General features: G+C 46.0%; 1 protein-coding gene across 1 annotated transcript in view; it reads left to right on the top strand.

Moving 5' to 3' along the window:
* GNB5 (G protein subunit beta 5) overlaps positions 1-12602 on the top strand; it is a 56305-nt gene that overhangs the window by 29528 nt on the left and 14175 nt on the right. Inside the window, exons 4-6 of the mRNA XM_050797941.1 lie at positions 111-187; positions 6411-6543; positions 12124-12267. Of these exons, the coding sequence (XP_050653898.1) occupies positions 111-187; positions 6411-6543; positions 12124-12267 (354 nt within the window). The remainder of the gene's footprint in view (positions 1-110; positions 188-6410; positions 6544-12123; positions 12268-12602) is intronic.

Genomic DNA, 12602 nt, shown 5'->3' with positions numbered 1-12602 from the left:
GCCACTGCACTCCAGACTGGCAACAGAGTGAGACTCCATCTCAAAAAAAAAAAAAAAAAAAAAGAGTTTTGTGTGGAAGTGCTAGTTGTCCACTCTGTGCTGTGTTTCAGGAGCACGCGGTCACTATGCCCTGCACGTGGGTGATGGCATGTGCTTATGCCCCGTCGGGATGTGCCATTGCTTGTGGGTAAGTTGGAGCTACAGCAGCTTTTCAGATTTTGTGTTAACCATAAAATACTGTTCTCTTAGCAAAAACAAACAAACAAACAAGAACTCGTAGTTTTTGTAGTTTACTTGTGAAGCAGCATGCTAAATCCTTCCCTGAACTTGGTCAAAGGAGAAACCGTAAGCTGGCACAGTGGTGCCTGCTTGTAATCCCAGCCACCTGGGAGGCTGAGGTGGGAGGATCACTTGACCCCAGGAGTTCAAGTCCACCTTGGCAACAAAGCAAGACCCCCATCTCTTTTAAAAAAAAAAAGAAGAACCATAAAACTCTCTTTCATAATTATTTTCATTACAAACTGACAGTATCTCAAACCTATCTCATCTCTCAAACCTATCTCCTCTCTCAAATGCTTTTGGCAGAACTATAAACGTTGCAAACATTTTGGAAAGCAACTTGGTAATATCTGTCAGAAGCCTTGAAAAACTGATAGCCTTTGATCTGGTGACTCCACATCCAGGAACTCATTTGAAAGGAATGATCCAAAACATAGAAAAGCCATATGGACAATGACATTAATTGTAGTATTTTTAAAAATAAAGCAAAAAACACCAGGCGTGATGGCTCTCGCCTGTAATCCCAGCAGCACTTTGGGAGGCAGAAGCAGGAGGATCACCTGAGCCCAGGAGTTCGAGACCAGCCTGGGCAATGTGGTAATAATACCTTGTCTCTACAAAAAAAAAAAAAAAAAAAAGAAAAAATCTAATTAGCTGGGTGTGGTGGTATACACCTGTAGACCCAGCTATTCTGGAAGCTGAGGTGGGAGGACTGCTTGAGCCTGGGAGGTTAAGGATGCAGTAAGCTGTGATGATGCCACTGTACTCCAGGCTGGGTGACAGAGTGAGACCCTGTCTCAAAAATAAAATGAAGCAAAAAAAAAAAAACCAAAAACAAAAAGGAAAGAAAAAAGGAACCAACATACCCATCCAGGAAAACTTAAGTGAATTGTGGTACATGAATTGAATGGAATATCATACAGCCATTAAAAAGGAAAATTCTTAATTACACTATGTGAAAAGGGCATCAAGATTACTAGGAAGAGTGTGACTTATTCTCTATTCTATTCTCCTGGAGCTCAGTTTAACAGGTTTGGCAATGAGAACTGAAACCGACATAATTCCTGGTCCCTGTGTTGAACAGTTCTGAGACCATTCAAAATATTTCTGCCACAGTATCTCAGCCATGTTTTTAAAAAGAGGCATATTAGGCCAGGCGCGGTGGCTCACGCCTGTAATCCCAGCACTTTGGGATGCTGAGACGGGCGGACCACGAGGTCAGGAGATCGAGACCATTCTGGCTAACATGGTGAAACCCCATCTCTACTAAAAATCGGAAAAATTAGCTGGGCGTGGTGGCAGGTGCCTGCAGTCCTGGCTACTCGGGAGGCTGAGGCAAGAGAATGGCGTGTACTGGGGAGGCGGGGCTTGCAGTGAGCCGAGATCGCGCCACTGCCCTCCAGCCTGGAGACAGAGCGAGACTCTGTCTAAAAAAAGGAAAAAAAAAAAAAAAAAAGGCATATTATAAAGGCTGGAGGAACTATACCAAATAAAATAGTAGTTCTTTCTGGATGATGGGACTATGGGAATTTTTCTCTTTATAATCAGGAAGAAAGAATTTTATTTTAGAGAGGAAAAGCCTGAGTCCCCAAGCAAACGTTTTGGCGCCCTCTTCAGCCAGTCACACCAACCATCTTCTCCAGTGTCCCCACCCTTTGGGTGGGTGCTTTGGGGACATATTCTCATTCTTCTTCCAGTGGCCAAGACCACATGTCCCTTTGGAACCCATGTTCATATACATGTATTTCACTTTTTTTTTTTTTTTTTTTTTTTTGAGATGGAGTCTCACTCTGTCACCCAGGCTGGAGTGTAGTGGTACGATCTCGGCTCACTGCAGCCTCTGCCCCCCAGGTTCAAGCCATTCTTCTGCCTCAGCCTCCCAAGTAGCTGGGACTACAGGCATGCACCACCATGCCCAGCTAATTTTTGTGTTTTTTTTTTTTTTTAGTAGAGATGGGGTTTTACCATGTTGGCCAAGGTGGTCTTGAACTCCTGACCTCAAGTGATCTGCCTGCCTCGGCCTCCCGAAGTGTTGGGATTACAGGTGTTAGCCACTGCACCTGGCCCATATTTTTTAATTTTTAAAATAGCTCAAAAGTGGATTATGTCTCCACTTTATAGATGGATGCCAGTATTTATATAAAATTTATTACCATCTACTTCCTAAAAGGATAAGAGGTGCTATAATAAAAGATATATATGTAAACATATATATATACACATATGTATATATTTGTACTACATGTGTAACACATCTATTAGAGAAAGCAAGCAAGGGAGAAATAGGCCACAATTATAAGGTTGGTGCAAAGGGGTTTAGCCAACTACAGTTAGCAGGCACAGTTCCAAGAGTGCCCCTTACTTCAGATCTTGGCTGCAAATTTGAGGGTCCCCACAACCCCAGGAATTCTCTAAAACAACTCTCCAAACTCATGGAAGTGCTGTACTTACTCCCACAGTTTTATTACAGTGGAAAGATACAAATTAGAACCAGCCAAAGGAAGAGACCCCTGGGGCAGAAGCCAGAAGGAGTCTAGACATGGAGCTGCCAGCCATCGTCTCCCTGGGGTGGTCGCTGACGGCGCTGTTTCCTCTTGGCCACGGTGTATGATAATACATGCAGAGTATTGCCAGCTGGGGAAGGTCCTCTGAGCCTTAGGTGTGCAGAGGTTTTACTGGGGCTTGACCACACCCTGCCTGTGTGGTTTACCTTTAGTCTCCAGTCTCTCTAGAAGTTCGGGCAGATACCTTTAGTCTCAAGTTCCTCTGGAGATCAGACCTGATATGACGCATCCGAAAGCCCCCATCATAAATCACATCATTAAAGTGGTGCCCAAAGCCCCAAGCAAACCAAGCCACTCTTACCATGGAGGACATTCCAGGGGCCCAGAGATCACTTCCAAGTGGCTGAGGGCAAAAGCCAGACCTCTCCTGCAGTGTCAGTTCTTCACTACGCAGTAGGAATCATAAGTTCTCCACGTTTTTTTAAATCCTAGGGTAATACATTTCTAATTGGACATGAATTTTAGCAGATGCATAGAGCTGGATGTGTTACATAATCCCTCAGTGTCCAGTATTGAACTATTAGATACGCAGTTCTAAATTGTAGAAAGAATATATTGGGTAGGCCCTTCTGCAATGTATAGTAAATATGGTAACAGTGAACAATGTCTTCAACAGTAGTTTAGGAAGTGATGCTGTGGCTGTTTCTTAATTTTACCCTCACTAAATGGAATGCAGCGCAAGAATTCCCATGAGGGTAGTGGGATGGAAGGAAGAGAGCAGCATTACCAGGCCCAGATAGATAGCTTTCTGGTAACTTAGCTTGGTGCAGACACAGAGTTCAGAGTGGAGGGATGGCTGGCGCCCTGATCTTTGTCATCTCTGTTTCCCCACCCTGCCATGTGGGAGGTGCTAGCACCTTTCCTGGCTGCCTCACTGGCTGTTACAGGGGCCAACGCAGAGGAAGTTCAAGGTATGAACACTTATGAAGGCATTTTTTAAAATATGGGGGTCTAGTGGATGAGAGAGCGTCAAAGATGAAACTAATACTCCTTATCGCAGGTAGAAGTACCATCTCCCCTTCCCAGACCTTTCCCAAAACTGCTAAGAGCGGCTGTGATTCATTTGAGTTTCTAGTGGCAAGTCTGACATAACATTTCCCAAACATGACTGTATGACATCCCTGCAACTGTATTATCACATAGACCTGCACTGATGCCACCTTCTCTAAATGTCATCGTAGGTAATAATGGGGTTATTTTTTATCTTAATTTACCTGGCTCCTGGGTCTCTCGCTCAGTTGTTTCCAAACTTGAAAGCTAAAACCCAAATGGTATTGGCACAATCCCCTTTCCCCAAAAAATGTGTCAATTGATTATATATACAAGTATTTCTCATTTAAGAGCTGTATCCCCAAGAAGCTTTCATTTAGGTATTGTATACTTACTACGAGCTCCTGTGTGCAAGGCACTGGGCCAGGTGTCATCATGGATTTCGAAGATGAATACGTAACCAAGATCACAACATTAGTTGGGTACTAAAGCAGAGATTCAACACTGGATGCATCACCCTGCAAAACCTTCCTGCTTCTCGTACCAATGCAAATAACCCTAAGTAATAAGTATCTCAACAGAAATTACTCAGGATGGGGAGGACATATCCCAGCTCAGGGGTCAGGGAGGACCATAGTCCACAGCATGCTTGTCCCTTACCATAGCCTAAGTGCAAATCATTCTCTGCACATTTTTTTTTTTTTTTTTTTTTTTTAAAGACAAAGAGTCTCACTCTGTTGCCCAGGCTGGAGTGCGGTGGTGTGTTCTCAATTCACTGCAACCTCTGCCTCCCAGGTTCAAGCAATTCTCCTGCCTCAGCCTTCCAAGTAGCTAGGATTACAGGTGTGTGCCACCTCGCCCAGCTAATTTTTGTATTTTTAGTAGAGTCAGGGTTTCTCCATGTTGGCCAGGGTGGTCTTGAACTCCTCACCTCAGGTGATCTGTCTACCTTGGCCTCCCAAAGTGCTAGGATTACTGGCGTGAGCCACCACGCCCAGCCTCCCCTGCACATTCTATAAACAAGTTTGCCAAAGCTAATTACTGATAAGAAACTACCCAAGGATACACCTGTGCATCTCCCAGGAAGCTGGGAAAGCAGAAGGGACCCTTGGCTTTCCCAGTGCGTCAGAAAACAGTGACCCCATCTTAAATATTGTTCCCTACAAAAAGAAAGCAGAGCACCTTAGGGTAAGGCTGGGGTTAGGTCTTTGGGGGGAAAAGAATAAAGTGAGGCTAGGATATTTTCTTGTTCTAGAAAGTAAAGGAACATTCAAGGACCAATAGGCGTCATATATAAAACAAAACAAAACAAAACAGGAGCTGGCTTGAAGAGGCCCCAAATTTGGGGTAATTTGAGCATCAAATGTAGTAATGATAATAATGGATCATGATACAATTAAGAAGAAAAATTTATGACTGTACAGTGATAGTGGGAAGGAGGATTCTTCATTACAGAAAAACACCAGCTAATAAATATGGAAGACATTATCCAAATAAATCACCCTTTTGCACCCCTAAAGTAATATTTGATTCAAGCAAGGTTTGATTCATAAAGTTCCTGTATGAAAGTGGTTGAGGGAAGGATATTTTTATGGTCTCAAAAATATCACACCACAGATTATCACTGATTATGAACAAATTACCTTTACCCTGGAGATATCTAGTGGTCCACCTTAACCAAGTAATCAAAGTTGGCTTTACCAATCTTGGAAGAGACATTACAAGCCTTCTGACATGAAGCAATAAGAAAGAAGTACACAGTAGCACCTTGATACTCTTATTGCCAGAATGTTCTACAGTACTTGAATCTAACCATTAAGAAACCATCTGACAAATCTACCATATGTGACATTCTATACACAGCCAATCTTAAGATTTCCTGTCATGAACAACAAACAGTAGGTAGAGTCTGTTCTAGATTAAAAGATCTTAAAAAGGCGTAACAACTGAATGCAATATGTGAGCCTTGGTTGGGCCCTGGATCCTAGCGACAATAGGGGAAGATTGAATATGGCTGGCTTATTAAATGATGTTACGGAGGTTTTGTTGATTTTCTCAAATGTGATAAGGATGTGGTAGATAGGAGACTGTTCTTATTTTTAGGAGATGTAAATTTGCAAATGGAAGTGTTCAGAAGGAAAATGTCGTATCTGCAGTTTGCAGTCAAATGGTTCAGAATTTGCCCCTGCAGATATGACAAAATGTTACATCTGAATCTAAGGGAAGGGATCTGGGTATTCAGTATACTATTCTTTTTTTTTTTTTTTTTTTTCAGTTTTACAGTAGGTTTGAAAATCTTCAAACTGGCCGGGCGCAGTGGCTCACACTTGTAATCCTAGCACTTTGGGAGGCCAAGGGAGGATTGCTTGAGACCAAGAGTTCAAGACCAACCTGGGCAACATAGCGAGACCCTGTCTCTATTTAAAAAAAAAAAAAAAAACTTTAAAAGTTGGAGGAAAGGTTACAATATATGATACTGCTAAAGAGAATATGTTGAAAAGTTTATGTGATTGGGAAAGTAGACACATATTCTGTTACTCTGCATTAACCTTTGGTACTTCTTTCTTTCCATCCTAGTGGTTTGGATAATAAGTGTTCTGTGTATCCCTTGACGTTTGACAAAAATGAAAACATGGCTGCCAAAAAGAAGTCTGTTGCTATGCACACCAACTACCTGTCGGCCTGCAGCTTCACCAACTCTGACATGCAGGTAAGTAAGCGGCCCCCGGTGTCAGGTTGACCTGCCAAGGAGCACTAAAGAGGAGCAGAGAGGAGAGGAAGCTTTTGGCATCTCTGTGAACAAGATGGGTGTGCTCCAGTAGTTTGCTCTAAGGGGAAGCTCCCATTGTTTCTCATCAGTTATTATTATGACTTTTAATAACGTGAGAAAGTTGGGGCTAGTGATGGTTGATAGAGTTGAGATAAACTACATGGCATATTGAAAATCCTCCTCTGACTGACTTGGCGAGGGTGGGAGTGGAGCAGAGAACCCCCTGGGGTAGAGGCAGTTACTGTGCCCTGGTCTGCGTGCTAACGTGTGTAAAGCTTCACTGAGCTGTCGGGCTTCAGAGCTGGGCACTACATGCATCTCACTTTACAGTCCTGTTTTAACCAACGCAAAAAGAAAATGCTTCACCATATTAAATCTTTGCTCTACTTTGAATACACTACAGTGAAAACAACACAACCTTTAACAGTTTGACTAAGTTTTATTTAGCAAGTGGTGAAAGCACCGCATCATTTATTTATTCACACTTATTCAGCAAACCTTCTCAGTACCTACTACCCACATTGCCAGATACCACATGGCTCTGGGGCCAAAAGCTCAGTCTTGGCCCTCAGGGACCTTCATGAAAACCAGTAATGGTTGGACAGTGGCGGAACTGGGGAGCTCCGAGCAGGAGGGGTTGGTCACAGACTTGCTGCTGTCAGTGAAGAAGGACCGCTGCCACTCCAGGCAGCCACAGCGTGTGAGGGAGCACAGTGGGAGGCAGGCAGCTGAGATGTGGGTGGGGCCAGATCCCAGGGCTCCCTGAGTGCCTGGGCTGGACCCTGTAGGTGGCAGGAGCCCTTAAGGGGTGAGTCAGATTTGGGTTTGTTTGGAAGAGGAGGGTGTCTGAGTTAGATTACAGCCTTCCGTAGTTTACTCTGGCTTCAGTGATTGATGTCGGGGGGATGGGGAGGTTAGAAGCAGGGAGGTCAGGTGGCTGGGTAGTTGTTCAGTTGCTGACAGGAGGGATGTTGGGACTTGCAATATCGCCATTGTGCACCTGTTGTTTACACCTAATATTTGAGCCTAACCAGGAATCTTGCAGACTTGTTCAGCAGGGGGCACTGTGGCCACTGGCTGGCTGCAGTGGCCAAAACCAGATGTCTTTGGGCCTGAGGCAAACCAAAGCAACAGAGGACATTTAAGCTGGATGAAGGCAGGCTCAGGGGGCTACCGCAACCATCAGGCATCTGAAGCCCCTCTGTGGAGACCCATCAGCCTCACTCTGTGTTGCCACAGGGCAGGGTTGGGGATGAAAGGGGGCACCTCTAGGTTAAAAGGTGCTTTCTTTTCCAACAAGTAGCTTAGCCAGAGATAGAGGGAAGTCTCAGCTGGCTACCTCAGCGGGGACGTGGCCTGGGAGGCAGAGCAGGTAAAGGGTGGCTCCGGAGACAGACAGTAAGATTAGATCCTGGCTCCACCATGTTCTAGCTAGTGATCCTAGACAGCATTTGAATTTCTGCATGCTTCATTTTTCTTACCTGCACATGAGGATAGTAAAGTATTAAATCTGTCCTGCATAAGGTTTTCTGAGACTTAAACGAGATGATTCATATAAATAGTATAGTCCCTGGTAAATATTAGTAAGTGTTAACTGTTATTATTTATTTGTTTGTTTGTTTGTTTTTTGAGTCAAGGTCTCTCTCTAGTACCCAGGCTGGAGTGCTGTGGCACAGTCTGGGCTCACTGAAGCCTCCACTACCCAGGCTCAAGTGATTCTTCTGCCTCAGCCTCCCAAGTAGCTGGTGGGCCTGTAGTGGGTCTGCAAGCACGCGCCACCATGCCTGGCTAATTTTTGTACTCTTTGTAGAGATGGGGTCTCACTGTGTTGCCCAGGCTGGTCTTGAACTCCAGAGCTCAAGCGATCCATTCGCCTTGGTCTCCCAAAGTGCTGGGATTATAGGCGTAAGCCATCACACCCAGCCAATTTTATTATTATTAACACAAAGCTTCATGGGTGATTCTGATACACAGCCTAGTTTGAGTACTACTGAACTCATGAACCTCCAGCTTTCTTCAATCCCTGGGATCTAGGATGATAAAAGAGAAACTCAAGTGGCTGGTATGAGACTATGGTATTAAACCTACAAATTCTCTGCATTCCAGAACAAATGAGTGACAATGAGTTAAGGGTTCTGTTTAATGCATTTATGTGAATAAATGGTCTTTAAAATTTATTTTTACTTATAATGAAGATCACAAACACAAAATTGAAAAGTATTAGAAATCTACTTTTAACTTTTAAAAACTATTCATTTTTTTAACCAAACAGTATGGTATGAAAATTTCCTAAATTAAAGAGCAAGACTGGGTCGTTGCTTAAAGAAAATTGTTTGGACCTGGTATCTCAAAATAAACTGTAAGTTATTGCAAGTGTTAGGAAAACGGTGAGTTGGAACAACCACTAGTGGTTGTGGGCCAGGAGAGACTAAGGGAATTCAAGCGTCTAACAAAATATTAATACCCAAATTCAGCCTCGGTTCAGGTTTTGTGTGTCCATAAGCTACTTTGCCAGCTTAAGTCATCTTATTGGATGTATGCAGGCCTCCTGAGGGAAGTCGAGGCTGGAGGGGGTCCTGTGGACAGCCAGTGGGTTCAATGCTAGGGTGGGAGCAGATTCCCCTCCTTGTAATTTGTTCCTTCCCTGCAGAAAAAGAAAAAAAAAAAATGAGTTTTTTTTTTTTTTTTTTTTTTTTGAGACCGAGTCTTACTCTGTTGCCCAGGCTGGAGTGCAGTGGCGTAATCTCAGCTCACTGCAACCTCTGCCCCCCAGCTTCAAGCAATTCTCGTGCCTCAGCCTTCCGAATAGCTGGGACAACAGGCATGAGCCACCACAACTGGCTAATTTTTGTATTTTTAGTAGAGATGGAGTTTTACCATGTTGGCCAGGCTGGTCTTGAACTCCTGACCTTGGGTGATCCGTCCACCTTGGCCTCCCAAAGTGCTGGGGGAAAAATGAGATTCTTTATGTGCAAGGCCTAACATATAAGAGAGAGGGGAAGAAAAAGGCAAAGGGGGCAAAGGGTGAGGAGGAGAGACCCTATCAGCAGCTGGAAATTGAAGGTGTGGTGTGGTCGGTGGGTGCACTGTGTGCTAGCGGCACATAAGGCCTGATTCCTCTTTTCTTTCCTCAGCCATCAGTCATCACCCACAAAGGACTATCTTGCGGACACTTACGCTGCAAGAGCCACTTCCTCCAGTCTTATCACCCCACCCAGGCCCTGTGGAGCAGCCAGAAGGCAGGGAGTAGGGAGGCTCTGCTATCCAGAGCTTCTCCCTTGCAGGTCCCCTCCGTTGCTGTCAGTACCCAGCTGGCTCAGGGCTCTGTGATGCCGCCAGCTGGGCCTATGAGGGCCCTGAACTGAGTCCTCACTGCGTTTCTCCCAACCCCAGGAAGGTTTGCTCAGCCAGAGCCCAGGCCTCACACACACTGGCAGTGACAAAAAGTAAAACTTCAGCCCCGCCCCCGTGTCTTTCCCCCGGCACCCCCGTGTGCCTTTACTCTATGGCTGACCTTTGTACTCGTAAGCTATCTAGAGGCTCTTTGGGCCTCCGCCAGAGTTTCCTAAAATATACGTTTGCTCTTCTCATTCTCCTGCCCAGAAGCTTCCAGAGTGCCCTCTTGGCTTCAGGCTGAGTCCCCACCTGTGAACGGACTCACCTTTCATTTAGTGCAGACATAGGCCCCCCTGGAGTTTCTCTCTCCCCTTCCCTTCCTTCACCTGGCCAGCTCTCACTCTTCCTTGAAGACCAACTCAGATATCACCACACTGGATTTGGGACCCTCCTGTGTGCACACCTGGATCCAGTCACTGGATCCCAGTAACTACAGGGCCACAGAGACTCAGAGAAGCACTAGACTAGCAGTCAGGGCGCCTGGGTCGGGGCTTTGCTGCCTGACTGGAAGTTGCATCCTCTATCAGTTGGGCATAGTGCACAGTGGTGTTTGCACTTCCCCCCCCAGGATGGGACAAGCAGTAGATGAAAGAGTTTGCAGTGTGTATGCAAAGGGGAGGTGCAAGTCTTTCTGTGGACAGCCTGAGAATAAGGACAGAGAGCTGGGCCAGCTGGCCTTCCCATGGGTCCTGTCTCACCTCCGTCAGGAGGCAGTGGTGAGACACCCATGCTGTTGTCTTCGATCCTTGTCCACTGGTGATGTCAACTCCCCAAGCGAACATCAGAAATACTTGCAACCAAGCAAAGCTAAGGTTATCTGACCTCCTGCAGTAAGGGAGAACCTGCACTGGCAGAATCTTAGTAGGGTCTGAAAATGGAGGAATTAGGGAAGGGTACTTAGAGGATTTCAGGGTCCAGGCTTGGTGATTTGAAGGTGGGTCTTGCAAAGCCATTTTAGCTTTGGATTGGTGAGCCCAGCAAGGGAACAGTCTTGAAGTGAGTCTGGATGAGCAAGCTGTTAATCTTGTTAAGTTGTCTAATGGATTCACAGTCTTTTCTCCCAGGAGCAGGTATTTTCTGCAGCAAGCAGTGAAGTTATTTTTACTCGGTCTCAGTCTGGTTTAACATAGTAACAGGAAAGTTGGCCTGGTCCCAGAATTGTTTAACACAGGGATGGGGAATTATGTTAGTTTCATTCTTACTGGCAATCCTATTAAACTGAATTCTGGGAGAACAGAAACTGAGACACAATCTTTCTGCAAACCCTCATGCATTAGCAAAGTGCCTGGCAGACACTGTCAGCACACAGCAAATGTTTCTTGAACCTGTGTATGCATGAATATCCTCTTGCTCTCGTCAGTGGTCCTGGGAAGCCTCTGAACAGCACTGTGCTTGGGAAAAGCAACAACAGAGAATGTGTCCAACAAGATGCTGCCTAGACCCCTGCTGCTCCCAGTGTGTCCTGTGACCAGCCTCAGTGTTCCCTGGGAGCCTGTGAGAAGTGTAGACTCTCAGCCCCACCCCAGACTCTGTATTAGCAAGCAGCCCAGTGATGTGCATCAGTATCCAAGAAGAACTTTAAGTGTCTGGCCCGCACAGCAGTGGGAGGCATCAAAGGTTTCAAACGTGCAGCAGAGACTAACGGAACACTTCCTACGAGCCAGGCGTGTGTAGAGCCCTGTAGGTACCACCATGAGGCCGCCAGGATTTCAGCTCTGCAGGGAGGCAGGCACATAAACACACAACTCAAGGACCGTGAGAGTGCAGGAAATGTACTTTTTCCTTCTTTGTATAGGAGAGAGATTTCTGTGCATGAACCCAGATACAGCAGGTGTGTCTGCGTGTGTGTGTCTGCGTGTGTGTGTCTGCGTGTGTGTGTTTGCGTGTGTGTGTGTGTGTGCACGCATGTGTGTGTGCGCGCATGTGTGTGTGTGTCTGCATGTGTGTGTTGCGCGCGTGTGTGTGTGTCTGCGTGTGTGTGTGTGTCTGTGTGTGTGTGTGTGTGTGTGTGTGTGTGTGTGTGTAGAGTCTGCTTTTTCCTGCAGAACGTTAAGCCTCTGATTGACTGCACCTGGCAGAAGCAATAACCACAGCCACCCACTTCCTGTCCTTTTCTGCGGGCAGATCCTGACAGCGAGCGGCGATGGCACGTGTGCCCTGTGGGACGTGGAGAGCGGGCAGCTACTGCAGAGCTTCCACGGACATGGGGCTGACGTCCTCTGCTTGGACCTGGCCCCCTCAGAAACTGGAAACACCTTCGTGTCTGGGGTAAAGACCCAACGGAAACTCCCTAGGGCTCCTGTGTCCACTAAGGAGGCTTATGGTGGCAGTTCTTGTCCATTCATGGGATTAGCCTAGGCACTTCCCTAGAAGGGACTGCAGGAATTGTCCTCAACTCCCCACTAAACCCCCAGCTCCTGCAGTGACTGCACTGGCTCCAGGCCCCTCTTGGGGGCTTGGTGGGCAGCTACAGGGCTGAGCTGTGAGGGCCTCCTTCTGTTCTGCCACTGATGTTAGCAGTCTACAGAGTAATCTGGAATGTTGTCCTGTATGAGTGCTGCAACTCAAGGTGTATATCTGCCACATTTTAAAATGTCATTCCT

Source organism: Macaca thibetana, chromosome 7 (genome assembly GCF_024542745.1).
Source record: "Macaca thibetana thibetana isolate TM-01 chromosome 7, ASM2454274v1, whole genome shotgun sequence".
NCBI classification, from domain to species: Eukaryota; Metazoa; Chordata; class Mammalia; order Primates; family Cercopithecidae; genus Macaca; species Macaca thibetana.
The sequence above is the reverse complement of the archived record's forward strand: the minus strand, read 5'-3'. Positions and strand labels throughout refer to the sequence as shown.